At 26.7% G+C, this 20889-nt stretch overlaps 2 protein-coding genes across 5 annotated transcripts in view; both read left to right on the forward strand.

Moving 5' to 3' along the window:
• LOC112683854 (calcium/calmodulin-dependent protein kinase kinase 1) overlaps positions 1–13624 on the forward strand; it is a 38566-nt gene extending 24942 nt beyond the window's left edge. For all 4 annotated transcript variants that reach the window (XM_025555030.1, XM_025555032.1, XM_025555034.1 and 1 more), the window contains 8 exons: positions 652–1060; positions 2579–2632; positions 3589–3640; positions 8397–8540; positions 8599–8709; positions 8930–9513; positions 12613–12704; positions 13425–13624. In XM_025555030.1, the coding sequence (XP_025410815.1) occupies positions 652–1060; positions 2579–2632; positions 3589–3640; positions 8397–8540; positions 8599–8709; positions 8930–9513; positions 12613–12704; positions 13425–13488 (1510 nt within the window). In that variant the 3' untranslated portion in view covers positions 13489–13624. The remainder of the gene's footprint in view (positions 1–651; positions 1061–2578; positions 2633–3588; positions 3641–8396; positions 8541–8598; positions 8710–8929; positions 9514–12612; positions 12705–13424) is intronic.
• A 5129-nt stretch (positions 13625–18753) lies between these two features.
• LOC112683856 (telomerase RNA component interacting RNase) lies at positions 18754–20191 on the forward strand. The gene is made up of 2 exons (XM_025555036.1): positions 18754–18919; positions 19522–20191. Exon 2 carries the CDS (start codon positions 19563–19565, stop codon positions 19956–19958), a length of 396 nt encoding a protein of 131 aa, XP_025410821.1. The 5' UTR covers positions 18754–18919; positions 19522–19562; the 3' UTR covers positions 19959–20191.
• The last annotated feature ends 698 nt before the right edge of the window (positions 20192–20889 follow it).

Below are 20889 nucleotides of genomic sequence, written 5' to 3' on the forward strand. Positions count from 1 at the left end.
ATCCATTTATGAAGTTTAGTAAAATTTATCATATTTTTAGGTATTCTAAAATGTATAATCTTGAATGTATTTATTTGTTTACAATGTTTACGCAAGACTGCATATCGCTTAAGACTATAAATTCTCCCGTGTACCGATTTCTATGGTATTTGATTTTGTTCTCATATATTTTTAGATACACGTTGGGACTCTTAGAATTTTAATCTTACTCCGGGTGGGATTTCATTCTGCGGGCGCGCTTGACTGCAGGCATTTCTGTATAGTTAAAAAAATTCTAAGATTATTATTTTTAAAAGTAGAATGAAATAACTAATATTAAGCTAATATTATTATAATTTTTATTAAACAGCTTTACAATTTTTTATCATATTTCGATATTTGTTGAATCGTCTGTGAAAAACCTTCAGAACAATTCGAAAACGGATAACTATAAAATATTTGCTAGAAGTTACTATATGTGTACATTTTAGATCGCAATACACCTTTAAAATAAAAACATGTGATTATTTTTGACCATAGTCATTTTTTTTCAAATTTGCAAGGAGTATCTGTACAATTGAACCTGTTTTAACGTCATCAGTCATCGTGTTGATGTACTCATGTATATAATTATTAAATTTAACCACAGGAATTCAATTTTTTTCTGTACAGTCGACATGCGGCAGTGTCTGTGGACGCGAATCCTTTGCCGTCATCCGAGAAATCGACGACCGCTGTGCAAACAGTAGTCAGTGACTCGCAGCAATGTCCTTTAGTTATCATAAACGAGCACCAAACGCAGGATCCCCAGCAACCCACAGCTGCACCGGTTGTTGAATGTCCACGAGACTTAGATGCTGTGAGAACAAAAAAGACTGAATCTGCAACAACGACAGCACTGACACCGTCCCTTCGACCAATATGTCCTAATTTGCCTTATTCCCCGGCATGTTCACCACGGATTGGAAGACGTCGACCACCTTTACGCGAATGTCGCGTGTCGATCAACGCGCAGAGCTTGGATGATCCGAATGTTCATCAAAAGCTCAATCAATACAAGTTAATTGATTCCATCGGGCAGGTATAGTACCGTTGCAAATTTGTTTATACCTACAATAATTAAACATTTAAGTTATTATAATTGGAGTATATTGTTCATACTATCGGCTATTATACTATAATTACATAATTTATAGTACATTATATTTTATAAACCTTACCAATAATAAGATAATCTCCAAAATCCTAATTATTATTTTTAGAACTTTGAATTTTTTTTTTGATGATTTGTCGATACAATAAGATGACTGTTTTTCAAATTTGCCTTTTTAGTATACCTAGATATTATGCTTTATAATTAAGTAGGATTATTATTTTTACTTCAATAATATGCTTTATATTAAAAATATATATAATATGGTTATTATTTTTACTTCAATAGTATGCTTTATACTATAAATGCGATAGCACTATTTGAACTGTTTTTACATTTATATTTTAAATATTCCTTTGTTAATATTTTACGCAACTAATTTTAAAGATTGAAATTAGTAATTTATTAAGGAACCAGAATGCCAAAAAATATAGGAATCGAAAATATAGAATATATATATCCCCATGGATTTTTTTTTTTAACACAAATAAATATGAAATACATATAAATATACAATACATAGTTTTGATAATGAATTATCCTTTCTCTTTTGGTTTTTAGAAACTTAATAACCATCATATTAACAGAAGTGACATTTTATTTGTATATATCAACTATTCGGCATCATTTACTGTTATAAATAGGTAGAATATTATTTTCAGTTAGAAATTAAAAAAGTTTGATTAGAATCATCAGAATATGAGTTATATATTTATATAAGTAAAAATGTAAATCTCCCTCATGATGGTACAGTAATACCAATTTAAAATTTAAATTATTGTGTATAAATATATGAATTATTGTAGAACTTATACTCACTATATAGAGTGCCTATCTATTTATGTATAGCCTAACCTGCGTGTCACAATTCAGTTTACTATATTGACACCAAATTTGACAGTGAATAATTGGTTTATTTCAATCCCATTAATTTTTTACTGTCTTTATATATACCTATATATCTTTATGATAATTTTATTTCTTATAAAAAGAGGTTGCTAATAAAAGTAAAAAGGGAATAAATGTTTTACTAGATAATAAGAATGTCAACATTTGATAAACATAATATATAAATATATAGTGTATTGTAAAAAATAACCTCTTATGGTATTATTATATTCTCGAAAAATAATCAACATTCTTTTAAACATGAATAATATTTCTTAAGACAAAGACACAAAGGGAAAATTTTGAAAAATATATTTTACTAAAAAAATATGTGTTTTCTGATCAATTTTAATGACCAGAAACATTTTACTTTTGCACACTATTCTAAGTGATTTTTTAAAATTTTGTAACCATGTTTCTCAAAACAATAAATTTAACTACTATTAAAAATAAAGTGTATAGCTCTAACGTCCTGAAGTTCAATACTGTGTTAATAAAATTATCACAATAAGTAAAAATTGTACTTATAGAATATGTATTATTGATTTATCTTTTTAGGGAACGTATGGACTTGTAAAATTGGCGTATAATGAACTAGATGACAAACATTACGTAAGTATGATTAATTTTTAATTATAATTTTTTTAAATAATTCTCATAAAAAATAAAAAAAAAACAATTCCATATTACATCATAACCTTATCCGTTTATTAAGCAAACTTCCCTCAGTTTTTTTTCTTTTAAACCATTAGTAAAAACACATTTAATTATTTTCAGATAAATAATTTGATATTGATTCAAAAACATATTTCGATTAAGTAAAAAAATTGAATCAGAATTGTAATTATAAAATGACAAATAATAAAATAATAAAAAATGTAATAAAAATTAAAAATTTTTAAACGGTTAATAATCATAAATTTATATATAAATAAATAAACCAATAGTGTATATACAGAAATAAATAAATAAATAAAAGCTTAGCCTGGAGTAATATTATTTTTGTAAATTATGACTGGTTTCGAATTAAAAATGCATCGTCATATAAACTGTAAATCAATAAAATTGCGAATGAATATGAAAAAATAAAGGAAAAAATACATTGAGAAAAATTAGTTGTCTTGCCAACATAATAATACTCCAATCTAAGCTTTTATACATTTATTTATTTATTTCTATACATAAACTATTTGTTTATTTATTTATGTATTTATAAAACGACGTTTATTATAAGCGTCGTATTCGAATTTACAGCGCACAATATACTCGTAATTATTATTAAAAACTGTTATTTGATGTATACTTTTGCTAAAAAAATTTAAATGTTTATCAAAAATTAAATTTATTATTATTTTAATAATTTTGTTATAAATAATAAAAAATGTTTGTTGAATTATAGTAGTTTTCTTACTTTAATATTCATAAAATATCTATGAATAACACCAAACTACCGGATAAATGATTAAACTAGTGAATAAATTATTATTAAAAATGTATAAATGATCAAAGTATAATCACTTTTAGTTTTATATAAATCAAATAATTTAACGTTTAAAATAAATGTTTAGGCCATGAAAATACTATCAAAAAAAAAATTAATGAAGAAAGCTGGCTGCTTTGGTAAGTATTATTTAAATAAAACACTAAATTCATTAATAAAATATTCATAATTTATTATAGGTATATGTTTACAATTTTACTTTATCTATGGCATAAATTATTATTTATATTATTAACTTTTTACGGAATATTTAAGGCGGTGATTTCCAACCTTTCATTACTCAACTTTTAGATCTTCAAAAATCTGATAATGCCCCCTTCCCCCGGATAAATTAAAAAAATATATAATTTGATTTCTATAATCTGCCATTTAATTAAATTATAAGATAGAAAAAGCTATGAAAAATTTTTATTTTTATATACTAAATTCTTAAATCTACTAAAAAAATTATTTATATAAATATAATATAAAATTGACTATTAAATAATTAAAAAAAAAAATTACTTTTGATTAGTGACTACCTTGAGGTTAATGATCCTACTAATAAAATGATACTTGGGTCCAAGGCCGGAGTTGGAATTTTTTTTGCGAGAGAGGTCCAACATTTGTGTATTGTAATTTTATTAAATTTAGATTTTAATTTTTGATATTTGGTTAAAAATAAGACAAAAAAAGATTTAATCTTCTTTTATTAAAATTAATATCATATTTTCTTATGATATTATGATATAAAATTATAATAAGTCAATGATTAATTGGAGTTTAAGTCATTTTTGACAGAAAATATTTATGTTAGTATTATAAATACTATTATAAATTACTACTAAATTAAACTAGTATTATAAATTAAATTAAATAAGTATTATAAACATTCGTAAAACATTGAAGACATTTCGGGGGTGGGGGGTCTAGACACCATGGACCCCCTCCAGATACGGCCTTGCTTGGGTAAATAAATATAAGCATCACTCTTAAATTTCCCTTTTCAGATATGTTCAACCGATTTCTTAACTATATACCATTTGACTGGTATTTAATGATATTGTAGTGTGTGTACATATTATTTATACCTGCATAATTATTTATATTACTTTTGGTACATTATTATTTTTGATTGTACGCAGTTACCTAAACATTTTATTTCAATAAGTCATGAACAATAACAATGAAGACATAGTTGAATCGCCCCCTTAAGTAAAACGCCCTCCCTCAAAACTAAAAAATCCTACTAGGGGGCGATAATGCCAACGTTGAAAATCACTGATTTAAGGAATCAGAATTTATAATTGTACTAACTATTAAGCTCAGAATAATGGGCTCAAGTAGCACGTCCTGAGTCCCTACGGATTTAGGGAACAAATTATGTCAATATTCCAGAATATTGTGTTCTGCATCTATACTTTTTGAGCACAACAATTTTAGTTCTTATTATTTTATTAGTTTTATTAAGAGTTATTATTAGGCCTCAAATGTTTATGGTATTGCATATTATTTTTTATTTATCCAATTCAATGCTTACCTAGATAGGAATTTTATTCATATTCTACTAAATCAAATAATACTATTATACCTAACATAATTTTGCATATTTTGTTTATATTTTAAATTTATTGTTTTTGGATTCTAAGAATATAAATGGATATTTCAATAATTATTTTCAAACATTTTTAAAATTATTTAAATTGAAAATGTATTTAGACTACTATAAAGTTAATTTCACAATTTTTATCTCGCATTTTCCAAATATGCTCTAAAAACATCAATAGATGTAGAAAGAAGTTTTTCATGCTACAAAATTCTACTTTCGAACAACAAACGTAGCTACCAATTTAACAATATTAAAAAATCAATGTATAACATCTAATTTTATTTTAAATAAATAAATTATATATTTTTATTTAATATTAAATATCTAAAGTTAAAAAACATTCAATTTGAGTAAATGTTGTTAATTTTTTTTTGCTAAATATTCATATTTTAAATTAATTGGAGTTATTTTAAATTTATAAATATCTGAACCCTAGTTATTGTAATTTTTATTTCGTGTGGTTATCGAAAACATCTTTTTTTACTATCTTAAAAAAAAATACTTAATATGTACCTATTTTTTAAGTTCCCATTTTCGTGAATAATATTATTAGTTGTGTAAATTGTTTATAATAATAGATCGTGTTATAATTTAAATTTATTTATTCATTCAGCAGAAAATGATTGTAAATTTATTTTAGTTTATTGTTATGTATAGGAATATAAAAACTATTAGCGTTTAATTTATAGAGAATTGATAAGAATTTAAATTATAAGAAAAAATTAAAAAAATCTAATATCCATTATATATTTAAGTACTCATATATTTATTTTACCTAAGTACTACACAATTTTATATAATATTTAAAACTATTACATTTACAACTATGATTTTAAATTTATATCCAATAATACAATGCATTTTTTACCAATATACTGAGCGACATAATTGTCGCCTAGGAGATGATATCTTTAATTGTTGAGCGACATTGAAGTTTTGGCAAAAATTAAGATATTTGTAATTATTTTATAATTTTATTTAGTAGTAATTTTGTATGTTTGATTTTATTATTTGTTTATCATTTCGTTTGACGATTTGAAATTGAAACATTAATTATATTGATTATTAGAATATCTATCATGGAAAACCGATAAAAACCAAACGATATTGTATTATATTGTACTATACATACCATTACGAGTTTGGATGGTATTATTAGAGTTTTTAATGTTCGAAAAACTTTTCAACACTGGTTTTGAACCCTAAATTTTTTTTTTTTTTTAGGTTTTTTTTATAGTTTTTTGATGTTGAATTTATCGATTTTTTTTTTTTATCTCTCAGAGAAAATTCCTTAAAATATTCACTGCAATAATATTGTAATAATTATGAATTTAACTCAATTCCTGAGCGATGTCTAGTGTGAGTTGTGTTAACTCCCTCCCCCCTGCCACGAAAAGTTAACAAATTTAGAAAAAAATATTGCTTAATATTTGTATAGAACTTAAGTTTAATATCACATACATTTGTCAAGGTTATTTATATATAATTCATTATCGAGTTGATTCCTTTATTTCATATAATGTCAATATACTTTATGTACTCCAATTTGGAGTGAAATACTATAAAATGTATGATGTGTAGCTATTTCTAAGAAAAAAATTTAGTTGAAAATTTTTAAAAGATAATTTTTTTTCTCTTTGTATCTTAAATACTTACTTAATAATCGTCATGCTATAATGTCGTAAAGATATAAGAAATAAAAAAATAAAACGTGTAATTTTTCAAAAACGTATGATTTGTTATTATATAAATTAAATAATCCTTACACTAAAAGGTCAACAATATTGTATCGTTGATTTTTTTCAGTAATTTATTTCACACTATGGTTTACTTTTTAATTGAAAAAAGTACTAGATAATAATTACGTTTACAATGATTATGTCATATTATAAGGGAGCTATTGTTGTTAGAAGATGAAAAAAAACCTTCAATACACCAATTCTATTCATCAAATAATTGTAATAAATATGCTGCCACGGTCAAAATTATTTAAAATTATATAGATTTATTACAGAAAATGAAAAAAAAATCATACTATTATATTATTTACTGATTTGATTTTATGTTCAATTTATAAAGGTAATAACCTCAACTATAAAATTACAATTGAATTAGGACAAAATAAAATTTTATTGAACAATGAATGAGGTTGATATTTATAGGTAAATATTTAGAATCTAAAAAGTAAATAAGTACCATATTATGTAACTTTTTTTTTTTCTTAATTGAAAATAAAATTACAATACAAATTAGATTTTCTTAAATATACTATTTTATTGTTTCATGATGATATAAAAAGTGAATTAATAATGTTTATATTTATGTGTTTCAATTATATGTTATCTTAATAAGATATCACATAGACATGCTTTGTAAGTTCTAATCTATCTTGTTTAGAAAATCATATTTTGCACAGAATTTTGTTTTTTATTAAGTGGTGCATAATAACAAGTATTTTCTTAGAGCTTAGTTTAAGTATATATATATATATATATATTATAACCCTTGGCCAAAATCAATAGTTTTGTTTTAATAAAAATGTTCACATTTCCATAAAAATGTTTATGCTATTTAAATATAGATAAATACATAAATTTAATATTTAAAGAAAAAGATAAACACAAATTTTTTTTCAAATATCGAATGTGTATATTCAAATTTCATGTATTTATAAATAATGTAATTCGTATTTACAGTTATGTGGCTTAAGTATTTAAATGTCCAGGTTACATATATACTAGGTTATAAATGTGAGCTTTTAGAAAATAGGGGTATAGCAATTATTACCCCATCTATTATTTATTTACCACGTAACTGTTGTGTATTATTTAACTGACGAATTTTAAAATTGTTCAAATTAATAATTATTAGATTAGATTATTTAAAATATTTCCATGTGTGAAATTCATTTAATATTAGGTACAATTAATATGTTCCTAGTAAAGTATTAAATTTTGATAGTAAATTTCATTTTGTATTTTCTACAGAAACATAGAACTTGACCAGAGCCAATGAATTTTTAAGAAAAAATAATGCTTTGATTTAATATACCCATACTTCATAAACATGCAGTATTAAAATTTGGGAGGGACAGGGGGACTAAAATGTAAAGTATACCGGTTGTTTTACAAATAAAATATATGGCTGTATATTTTTGTGGTATAACATCCTCTAATTTAATTTTCCCAATTTAAACACTACATATATTTATAGAATTTACAATAGGTATTATATTTAATTAATTGTATAAGACAATGCTGTTATATTATTATCGTTATATATTACAGGTAGAATGAATGCCAGGCGCAAAGGGGCCAACCCACTTGATAAAGTATACAGGGAAATAGCTTTAATGAAAAAACTTGATCATCCTAATGTAGTAAAACTAATCGAGGTGTTAGAAGATCCAGATGAGGATCATCTTTATTTAGGTAATTATTTTACTAATATATTTTCATTTCATTTTAATATTTATGTTGTATATTCAAGTTTTTGAATTATTGGAACGTGGGGAAGTAATGCAAGTTCCTGGTGATCCTCCTATGTCTGAATCCAAAGCCAGATCATATTTTAGAGATATTCTGTTGGGTCTAGAGTATTGTAAGTACATACTAATGACGGTATTCCTTAGCATATATTATTCAAGCATATTTATTCAGTTGCATTATTTGAAATCATTAATAATTTTCATTAGACGTAGATAGTTAAGGATCTTGAAAATACTTAATAACATGTTTAAATTCGAGTGAACAATATCATTATATTCATGTTCATATCTTTCATTGATTTTTTCTTCTATTTTTTTGTTTTATTCGACTAGTGCACTTCCAACGAATCGTGCACAGGGACATTAAACCGTCGAATTTATTGATTGACGCCAACGGTCATGTGAAAATCGCTGACTTGGGCGTGTGCAACGAGTTCGACGGTAGCGACGATCTGCTGAGTTCAAGTGCAGGCACACCGGCGTTCGCGGCGCCCGAAGTTCTGGACCCTTCGACAGCGACGTACAGTGGCAAAGCGTTGGACGTTTGGGCCTTGGGGTGTACCTTGTACGCCTTCGTATATGGCCGGTTGCCGTACACTGCGGAATCCGTGTTAGGTGTGCACGAGCAGATCAGGACGCAACCCGTGCAGTGGCCAGTAGAGCCGGAAACATCACCACAATTGGTCCACCTGTTGCACAGACTTCTCGACAAGGACCCCAATACCAGAATAACGTTGCCGGCTATCAAGCAACATGATTGGGTGACGAAGGCTGGCGCCGAACCGTTGCCCTCTGAGCAGGACAACTGTCAGCTGATCGAAGTCAGTGAGGAAGAAATGATGAACGTTGTCAAATCAATACCCAAACTCAACACGTTGATACTTATCAAAGCCATGCTAAAGAATCATTCGTTCTTGGTGAGTATTATAATATACAATATTCATAACATGCAAGTTACGGTATTATGGATAAAAATAAATTTAATAAAATTCTAGATTTCCTCTTCTTTCCTTTAATTAGATAATATAATATGTATAGAAAATAATTTGTTATCTTAACATTTTGTGTATTATTTGGTTGGGTTAGTTCCATAGGCGGACATTTGGTTGAATTTTCGGTGTGGCTATAATAATTCAATGTAAAATAACCCGCAGGGGCTTCGTCCTCACACCCTCTTCCCATACACAAGTAAAACTTATTACTATTAAAAATATAGATATGTTTAAATTATATTAAAAGAACACTAAATAACGTATATTTAAAAATAATTAATATTTTATTTTAATGACAAATAACTATTTGTATTAGCAAATATACTCAAAATATCATCGTTTTTAATATTTTTCGATATATCTTTTTCCATACATAATATTGAAAGATTGCTGAACCTATCTTGAACTAACAATGTCCTTAACCAAGTTTTTATTTTTTTCATTGCACTAAAACTTCTTTCATAAGTAGCCAAATTATGTAATTGATATTTTTATGCTATTGTAAATAGTTTTTTATTATTTCTTATTTTACGATTTTTAAAAAAAATGAACAGATAATTTATATATAATTATAATTTAATTATAAATAAATTATAAAAACAACGAATAAAATTTCTAACAGTTTCGATTTTGGGGGGTTATTAAAATATTTTAGGGTCTAAGCCCCCCAAGCCCCCCCTGATACGAACTAACTTAGTTCGTAAACAAGACCGAATTATGGTCATAATTAGGGCTCGGAATTATATGGACTAAAAATGTACGAAATATGCATGCATTTATGTGATGGTTATCATTGAAATATGCAATCAAAATATGCAAAAATATGCAAAAATATGAAAACAAAAATGTATTTTTATTATTTATTAAATTTATTTAATTTTAAAATGTATACAATTCATTAAACAATTAATATTCAACAAAAAATATACTTTAAAATATATCAACTATATATTATATATTTTATTGAACTGTATGGAACTGTATATTGTATTAAAATTAAATTTTATTTTGAACACTCACTCATCTAAACAAAAAGTCACAAACGAAAATCAATTTAAACTAATTAAACGGATTTTCATAATATTTTTAAAGTTACCCAGAGAGTTACTATCGTATTGGTACTTTTAGCAAACTATATCTTTTTATAACACAAAAATCAAATTATATAACTGTACGATTCACGGAATTTACGATGGACATGCGCCAAGTAATAAATAATAATTTGATCCTGGTAGTTTTTAAGGGGTTGAATATAGGTAATTTGTCACATATGTGCGTGAACGCCATGAGAGTGTATGCGAAGTAAATGATCACTAGTGTGTCTAATTACCCCGCTCTATACCCTCTTCCAATATTCCATGCCGGGCCATATTAATCTCGTGCTGCTAATCACCAATGCACCGGCGCGATGGCAGAACCAGTTTTCCAATAATAGATATCACAGAATTGCTTATTTTATAATATATTAAATATATAATAAAAATAGTAACTTCTTTGTATTTTAGCTATACCATAAACCATGGATGTAGCTAAAATTTGAATCAGGGAAGGGCAAAAACATAAAATGATTAGTGTTAAACTCGTAATTCAAATAATCTACAGATAGACCATTGGATAACACATAACACGTCAAAACGATTACACGTGTAGATATCACTCGGTCCCACTAAACTATTTTTAGAATTATATCTTATTTAATTTTTAATTTTAATGTAACACTTACACGTTTAGTATAAACAAAAATAATTCTGTTTGAGGCGCAGGGGTGGGCAAGTGCCCCCCTGCCCCACCCTCGCTACATCCATGCCATAAACCAAATACGAATGAACTACTACTGCTGATTTCTAAAATTTTCATTTTCATTTACAAAATTACCTATGTCTTATCTTTGAGAGTTTATTTATAGGCTTTTAAATTGTGATAATATTTAGCTTAATTCCATTTAGGTATAATATAATATAAAATAAACAGATTGATAACGATGTGGACACTATAATTAGCGACAACAATTAGCGGAAGAGGGTTACTTCCAAACGCGCATGCACAAGTCAAACCACACTGTTGCAAGGAATATGATTTAGTTTTATTTTTTTTCGACACGAATCAATTTTTTGCCAATCATACTGGTTTCCTTGATCATTGGATAATATATTTGAATTAGTCATGAAGTATACGTGAAATAGACTTTTTTACATATTAAATTATTTTATCAATTTCATATTATTTACATTATAAATTTATTATTATTTTAGATTTTAAAAGCAATTTTTTATCGATGTAAAAAATTAGGCATCAGATCATTAGGCAGAATATAGGTATATTTTGATAGAAAACTTAACCCGGATCGAATCCCCTTAATAACATCGTAATATTTTTTTTATATATGCATTATATTTCAAAAAATACTAAAATATGCATAATAATTTGAAATGTTCCAAATATGCCAAATTTAATTTCGCATACCAACACATTAGATTAAGATTCAAATTTCTATCTTACCTAGCTACTTTTTAGTTAAATATATAAAAATATGCAAATACATACAATTCCGCGCCTAGTCATAATATAGAGAGCACCGTAGCTGCTTTTTTATAAAATAGCACAGTAACTCCGCATTACATTTTTTTTTCGCCAGTTCTCCAATAACTTATCCAGGTTTTATTGAGTAGTTTTTTTTTATTGATAATATATCCAAATAACCAAAAGTTAAACCCAAGTTGTTTATACAAATTGTAAGTAATACAAACATTAAAATCAATAAAAACAACATATAAATTAATATTCCCTTTCTCAGTACCTACGTAGCAAGTTTTTTATGACTAACCTTTTTTTTCTGGGAGTGTCGAGACCCGTGACCCCCCCCCCCCCCCTATAATACACCACCGATTTCCTTAACTATCAAATTTAACCGAGAATGTTGGTGAATCACCCAATATACTCATAGATTATATTAATTGATTAATTCACGTTACTGGTATTATTTTGTGATTATGATTTGTAATAATGTTATTATATCGTTTTTAGAATCCGTTTTCAGCCGATGAATCCAAGCGAAAACTTCAACCATCTAACCGTTCGCACTCAGCACCCGGAGCATGCTCTTGGTTTGGATCAAGGTGAGTTTAGTTTTTAATATTTTAATAACAATTAATTTTTTTTTCTAAATAATTTAACAATAGTTATGATCGGCTTTGTTTCCGTAGTATTAGCGTTACATTTATTTCTAAATTCCAATTACAAATTTGTTACAAATAGCATACTAATAATGGTAGTTTAAAAATATAATCATAATTGGCAGCTATATATGAATATATACGTATTATTTCCAATGGCAGCTATATATGTATATATACGTATTATTTCCAATTCAATACTAATTGATGTAAATATTTTAGTGAATCATTAAAAATAATATTCAGAATGAGAATAAGGCTTTAGGTTGAATTTGAATTTCTTAATCACCAATTTATTTAATGTCTTAATCTTAATTTTAATGATTTGTAGATTAGTAGGTTGAGGTACTCATTAACTATATTATCTTAAAAATATAATAACCATTTTCGAGTCAAACATACAAACCAATTAGTATTATGTATTTCCTGCATTTACTTTATTTAGATTTAGTTCTGAATGTAATCATGTTTAAATTAAAATTACATTATAATTGGAAAATACATGGAATCCGTTATAAACTTGATTAATAATATTAATGTTTGTGATTTTTTTTACGCTATCGTATACAATTTTTGATTATACTATTAAGTTACTTATAATTACTACTTACAAAAAATCAAAATATACCAAGATAATAATTCGTATTTTTATTTAATCTATAGGTCATTATCCGTGGATACTACCAATCTACAATCAGTCAAAGAACATGCTGTAAAAGAAAAGTGACTATGATATATTATGTTCTTATTTTACTTTAACTCCCTCTTTTTAAATTATTTAGTTTTAAAATGTTATCTAAAAAAAAAAAATATTTTTATGAGAGCACTTTACGAAACCTATTTTAAGACGTTTGATCAATTATTTCAACAGTGTATTTTCATGTGATTTATTTATTTTATATAATTGAATATTGACCTATTATAGTATGTCCAAATACATACATATTATGCTTTTACTATTTTTATATCTATTTTATTTATAAATCGTGATTGTGCATAACTTTAATGTCATCTAATATCTATTATTACTTCATTTTTTTACTCTGTGTGAATAAAAACTGAATGAACATCAATAGATTTGCTATAAATTTCTACCTACCTTGTCATCTAGTAATTATTAATTTCAATAATAATTATAAATATAACCGCAAATAACATTACACTTCAGACTCCTCAATAAATAATATAAAAAAACAAACATAGATTTACAAACTGTATGATAATATCAACTATCAAGCCAGAATTAAGACCTCTAAGAGTCAAAGAGACGTACCCGTTATTCAATTTTTACATCCTCCCATTTCTATACACAAATATTTGATACGAATTTCGAAGGTACTCACTTGTATGTATATTTTTATTTTTTATATACAATTTTATAAACGACAATGACTTCTACTAAATTGTGAGTCTAAAATACATAATTCAGGAAAGATAATCTGCAATAAACCTTCTTCCACCACCCTGGTAAGGGTTACCAAATTAAAAATAATATAGTCGTGGTTTTGGAGAAGAATTATTTGGGAGGCACAATTGTCTCTGAGATTTTTAGGAATGTGTATATATCATAGGTATATAAACTACAACCAGCAAAGATAAATTCAATATTTTTTCCAATACAAAACAATACGTAAAACATATAAACATTGATTATAGAATAGATTATTCTATAAAACACTATAGTGCAATATAATCGTATTACAGTATATTCTTTACTCGATATTCTAATATTTCATCAAAAACCTTAAATATGGTGGGAGTTTTTGGTACGTTGGTGGGTGATGGGCAGTGTTGGGGAATAACTTAAGTTATAAGCAGGGCTCATAACTTATAGCTCTAAAAAAGGTTGTTATAAGCACTTAAATATGCTCTAAAAAGTATTCATATAAGCGCTTAAATATTCATTAAAAATAATAAAATATACAAAACAAACGTTTGTAGACAAAAATCATTATTTTATTATTATTATTTATTATATTATTTTATTATTTTAGCTTCTATTATTAAAAGAAAAAAAAATTAGATACAGAATTCACGAAACGAACTAGCATGCATACAGTACGAAAAATCGGAAACGACTGCAAAATAGGGATGTGTCGTTCATGAACGACCTAGTTCAATGAACGATTGGTTGATGAACGAACGATGAACGAACGAACGATAAGAATAATTAAATCGTTCAATCGAGAAAGATTTATTAATTTTGAACTACCATCGTTTTGAACAGTGCAACCATGCAATCATACCACTATCATACCGACGACTCCTTCGTTCGCGAACGACACGCCTCTAATTCAGTCAATCCGTGTATCGTTCAGTGAACGATGAACGAACGAACTACTATATCTAACTGAACGAAACTTCAAGTTCCCAATTTCCCATTCCCAATTAAACAGAACTATGAGGTATACATGACATAAGTCGTGTATCGTTCAGTGAACTAGTTCATTGAACTAGTTCAATTAAGTGAACGATGAACGAACGAACTAGTTCACTCAACTGAACGAAACTTCCCATCCCTACTGCAATATGTTAATGAAAAAAAATCTGTAAATAATCTGAAAATTATGATATCGGAATATCTAGATAATGATATCGGAATACCCGAATACCTGGAAACTATAAAAATAAAATACTACAGTACAAGCTACAATTATATACAATTATAATGGTTTCCTTATTGATAGGATTACGAAGTTTTGGGCGAATACTCTCGCTATTTCGCGCGTTGCCTAAACTCGTATAGGTATATATAGTCTCTTCTAATATTATTATATAAGTTATGTAAGATGAAAAATTAATTAACACGAATTAATTACTAATATGAACAATTAATATGACTATAATTACTTGTTATTTTTAAAAAATAATGTTTTAGGCAATTAACAATTATTTTAAAAAAATCAATAATAAAAATCATGCAAAAATCCAAAAATAAGCAAAAAAAAAAGCGAAAAAAAGCAAAATAGCACTTATACTCCGAAATATGCAAAAATATGCAACATAAAATTTCGTATGTATCTTCTTGGTTATCTGAAACAAATTTATAGTTCACATAAGTACCTCTAGGACCTCTCAAAAAAAAATATGCAAATTCTAGAAGTTATGAGCCCTGGTTATAAGTTAATGTAACGAAATTACTTTTTAAGTAATTTGATGGTAATTTAATTACATTTTATTGTAAGTAACTCGAATGTAATTAAAGTTACTTTTTTATAGTAATTATTACTGAATTACTCGTTACTTTTTTTTTGTTTAATATATCTTAAGAACAATAAAAACTTATTGATAATGAGTGTCACAGGCGCAATTATGGGAGGGGTGGAGGGGCTAAGCCCCCCCCCCAAAAAAAAAAAACCATACAGAACTTTATATTATTATATTGATAAATAAAAGAAATATGTGATTACTACTGAAAAAAGGAATAAAATACATTTTTGTTATTCTCTTTTTAGTAACAATATTATAATCATGATAAAATAAAAATAAAATTAGAAATGTCTGGTCGACGAAAAGAAAAATTACCAAGAATCCAATAATTATAACTTTAAATAATTCGATATCAGTTTTATTTCAAGAAAACAATATATATAACGGGCTATAAAAACTATTTATTTTGAGTTTTGGTCTATTACGATTTTGAGCAACACGGAAAAATTATTTTAAAAGGAGGGTAATTTTTCGTACTACCGTGACGGAAGTGAGATTTTTGAGGTGGGACAAATGGTATCCCACCGTGCCGGAGAGTTAAAGAACTTATAACAGCAACTATTTGCAAAAGTCTTGCAAATGTATGTTTAGATGGGGTCTGTTCTAGGTTTGACCTAATGTTGCTTGAAAAATTTAATATTTTAGCTATTGCTTCTCATCCAAAGTTTAAGTTCAAAGGTATGTCAGTAATGGAAAAAAAAGAAGCCACTGACATTCTTCAAAGTGAAATAGAATATTTCAAACCTGTTAATGATAATACTTTAGAGCAAAATCAAGTTGAGGAAGTCAATGATAACATTATTTTGATGAAGATATAGAACAAGAACATTCTAATGCTGAACTTGAACGATTTTTATTTACTCCTTTTATTGGTGATTTAACTATTTTAAAAAACATTCCAATAACGAGATTATTTTTTTTTAAGTATAATACTGCCTTACCTTCAAGTGTTTCTATTAAACGTTTGTTTAGCATAGCTGGAGATATATGCACTAAAAAGCGATCTAAAATTAGTGACTGTAATTTTGAAAACGCATTGTTGTTTAAAATAAATTTAAAAAATAAAGATTAATATTTAATGTGTATAAAAATTAATATTAATTGTTAATAATTTCATATTGTTGATTGTCATTATTTAGTTTGTGTATTGTCATATAGATAAAATGGACAAAAGTATTAAGCTTCAGTGATATTTAAAAAAAAAAAAGTAACTTCTATCGTAATTGAGTTACATTTAAAACTCAAAAGTAATGTAACTTGACAAAATGAAAAAGGAGTAACTTAAAAATAATAGATTACAATTTTGCTAAGTAATTAGTAATGTAATTTAATTACCTAAAATAAGTAACTTCCCCAACACTGGTGATGGGTGATTGTCACTAGACAATAAAATATCAATTCTCTGTACATTTTAGTTCACTGCACCAACGTCGTGTCACTCATGTTCTTTTCGGTTTTTTTTTTTTTTTAGAACCTTTGGTTATTAACTATTACAGTTCAACAATTACAGATAGTGATTACATAAACCAATTAAGAAATTAAAATAACATTGAGGCAATAGCAATTGGTGATAACTAAACGTTAAGTATACAAAAGATGTTGATAAGAAATAATGATTATTAATTTGGATTCGGGAAGATATAATTAAGGAGAGACAGTATTTTTAGATAGTAATGAGTGATATAGATTCGTTATTAGAATTGTTTGAGTTGCTTGAAGTTGCTTCTGCGTATGTCTTGGCCCTGGATTTTTCTTTGTGTCGGGTGTGCGTGGACTTCTGATCCATAACCTTTTCTTTTCCAACTCCTGTCGCAATAAATGATAAATCACAATAACTCCCGCGCGAACTACAGCTTCCGGCATTTTGACCAGTCACTAATCGCTGGCACACTTGCGATTTCACCAGCTAGGGCGATTACATTGAGCGATTTCACTCGTTGGAGTGTAAAAACGTCAGTGACTAGTGACTAAAGTAGCCCGGCCGTTAACATTAATCGCAAGCGAGTAGCGAGTATTCAACACGCGGAGAGTAAGCGACTAAGCTGATTATATTGAGCGACTTTAGTCGCAACGAGTTAATTCGCCGGTGCCTAGAGTGTAAACTCGCTCAGTGTAATCGAGGCTTTAATATTTAGTGATTTAAAATTCCAGAGGCCAAACGTCCTATGGGAAGGTAGAAATAAATCTATATCATTACCGGGGACAATATGTCCTATCTTAATAATAGACGGGGACGAAACGTCCGTGGATTGTTTTTTTGATGGAGACGAAACGGCAGGAGCGAAACATCCGAGAACCGTAATAGACAAGTGATATCGGGAGATGCGTTGATTGCGTTGGTTTTGACGTTACAATATGGGGGGGGAGCTGATACCTCAATCATATATTATATTATTCTGTGCCATAACTATTAGTGACGCATATCAGATACGAAAGGTTAAAATAGTGAAAATTGTCAAAAAAAAACAAATTTAAATGCTTTTTAAAAATTGTAAGAAAGACGACATATAACGTGCGGTTCCCAAGAAAACGACGTCGTAACAACCTAAACTACACTACGTAAATGGATGCTAGAAAAGGTTACGGGAATTCGCTTCTTCGGATGAAACATTTTAATCATTGTAAATACAGTACGTGAATATTGTTAATGTAACATGGTTTTCCCATACTATACTCTGTGAGGTTCACCAAAAATGTATATTATTTTCATATTTTCTCTTCATACTCTTGTGTGTGCAACACTGTTAAAATTTTCTCTTCCACGAATTACCTATTATTCTCGTACTCTAAAATCAGCGGATTGATTTTTTTTCTTCATATGCACTATCATTTTTTCGCACTCCATTTTTCATACCATAATCGAGAAATAAAGTATTTTCTTTCTGAAATTTAAAGTTTGCAGGTTCCAATTTCAATTTGACACTGTATTCATCGATCAATATTTACAGGTAATTAAATATCTATTACAAAAAGTTTATCACCTCGTATACATTTCTGTTTATTTTTCTGTTTAATGTGTGTATAACTTGTATAGAACGTACATCTTACACGTAAATAAAACATTCATTCCTAAAACATTTTGTGGTATGTTCATAAATGCACGATTATAATTAATTCTATCATATGTGCAGTATTTAATCATTTATGAAATATAAGTAATTATATGCAAATTCAATATCAAAAATTACTTGTTTTAATGTTGATTATTTAAAAGACCTTCAAAGGTCAACAATTGTATATAAATCGTGTTAACTTTTTATTTTATACGAATTAGATTGGTATATATTTATTTAATGTATTATTTTAATATTATGGTTGAATGTCAATAAACATGACAATTATACACTGGGCATTGTTATTTTATTCAAGTTTTTCATATTTTTTTAAGTCAACTAATAAAGTTATCAAAATGTGCATAAACTTGTTAATTGGCTACTAAGCTGAAGAAGTTATTACTTTATGATACCGTGAATTTTGCCTCCCGTTGGCTTAAGTAAAATTTTCTGATTTTGGAATCATAATGTGATGTGCGAGAGTTTATTGATTATAGGTGACGAGAAAAAAAGCTGATTACAAAGTGCGATTGCAATCATGGCCAGTTATAACAATCAACAAGCACAAAATGCATTTAAAAATGATGGTTCATTTTTAGAAGTATTTAAACGGTTTCAACAACAACAAAAACAACAGACACCACAACCATCAAAAGCTGAAATACAAGTATCACAAACTACATCATCTACTGCTGCTGCTACCACTTTAGCTGTTGTCTCAGAAAAACGAGCTGAAACTGTAAAGATATTGCCTATAATTGGCAAACGTAAAAATAAAGCTTTAAAAACTGGTATAGTAAAAAAAATAAAGGTGGATGATGAGAAAAAAACATCAAAACCCACAGATGCTTGGTCATTATATTTAGATGAAGTTAAACGTTACCAAGAAACTGTTGGAGAACAAGATAATAAGACTAGACCTCTTGTTAAATAACTGATAACCAAAACACATTATGTAAATATATTTGTAAATAATAATACATTTTGTAAAACAAATTAATATTGACTTATTATTTTTTTATTATTATTTTTTTTTTTATCTTGCAATTCAGTTTTAATTGTTTAACTTCTATAATGTTGGCTAATGTTGACTTAAACAAGTTAATATTAATTTTTTTTCAATATGTTATCAAATAATATACGAGTACACAATTAAATTATGTTCATTTTAACTAAATAAATGTGTTCTTAATTAAAAAAAATGTATAGACATATATTATTGTTATTTTAGCATATTTATTATTGTTTTAAGTTGATTCGACACTTCAGTATTCCTAACATATTTTTTATACTACTTTTCACATCTAAATAATAACGTATAAATTTATTTTTTCCCTTAACATAAAAATTCACTTTTAAAAGTATATAAAAAATTATTATTTTATGTACAATCAAAAAAGAATTCATTGATAATGATCTAATTTTATTCATAATATACATAAAGAATCATATTGAAGTATCTTAAAACAAATCTAATATTAATTAAGTAATTACAAATTTAAGATTTCCAAAAATTGAAGTTTTCATATTGTTATGTCCAAATCTCAATATTTATATTTAGTTGATAATTTGTTTTATTATTATATAAATTATGTATTTGTTTGATGAACATATTGTTTAATCTATAATTAAACTATGTGTATTTCTAAGTTTTAAAATAAAACAATAAGTATTGTAAAATTATTGAACGAGGATAAAAAAATAATTATATATTGTACCGAAAAGTCTTAATAAATAAAATATATATATTTACATTTAAACTATTGCATTTTAGATAAAGTATTTTTCAATTATTGCATGAAATAATATAATAAAATAATTGAAATTATAGTTATTAATTAACTAATAGTAAGTATATTAGGAAA

The sequence above is a fragment of the Sipha flava genome, unplaced genomic scaffold (genome assembly GCF_003268045.1).
Source record: "Sipha flava isolate LNK unplaced genomic scaffold, YSA_version1 236_pilon_pilon, whole genome shotgun sequence".
NCBI lineage: Eukaryota > Metazoa > Arthropoda > Insecta > Hemiptera > Aphididae > Sipha > Sipha flava.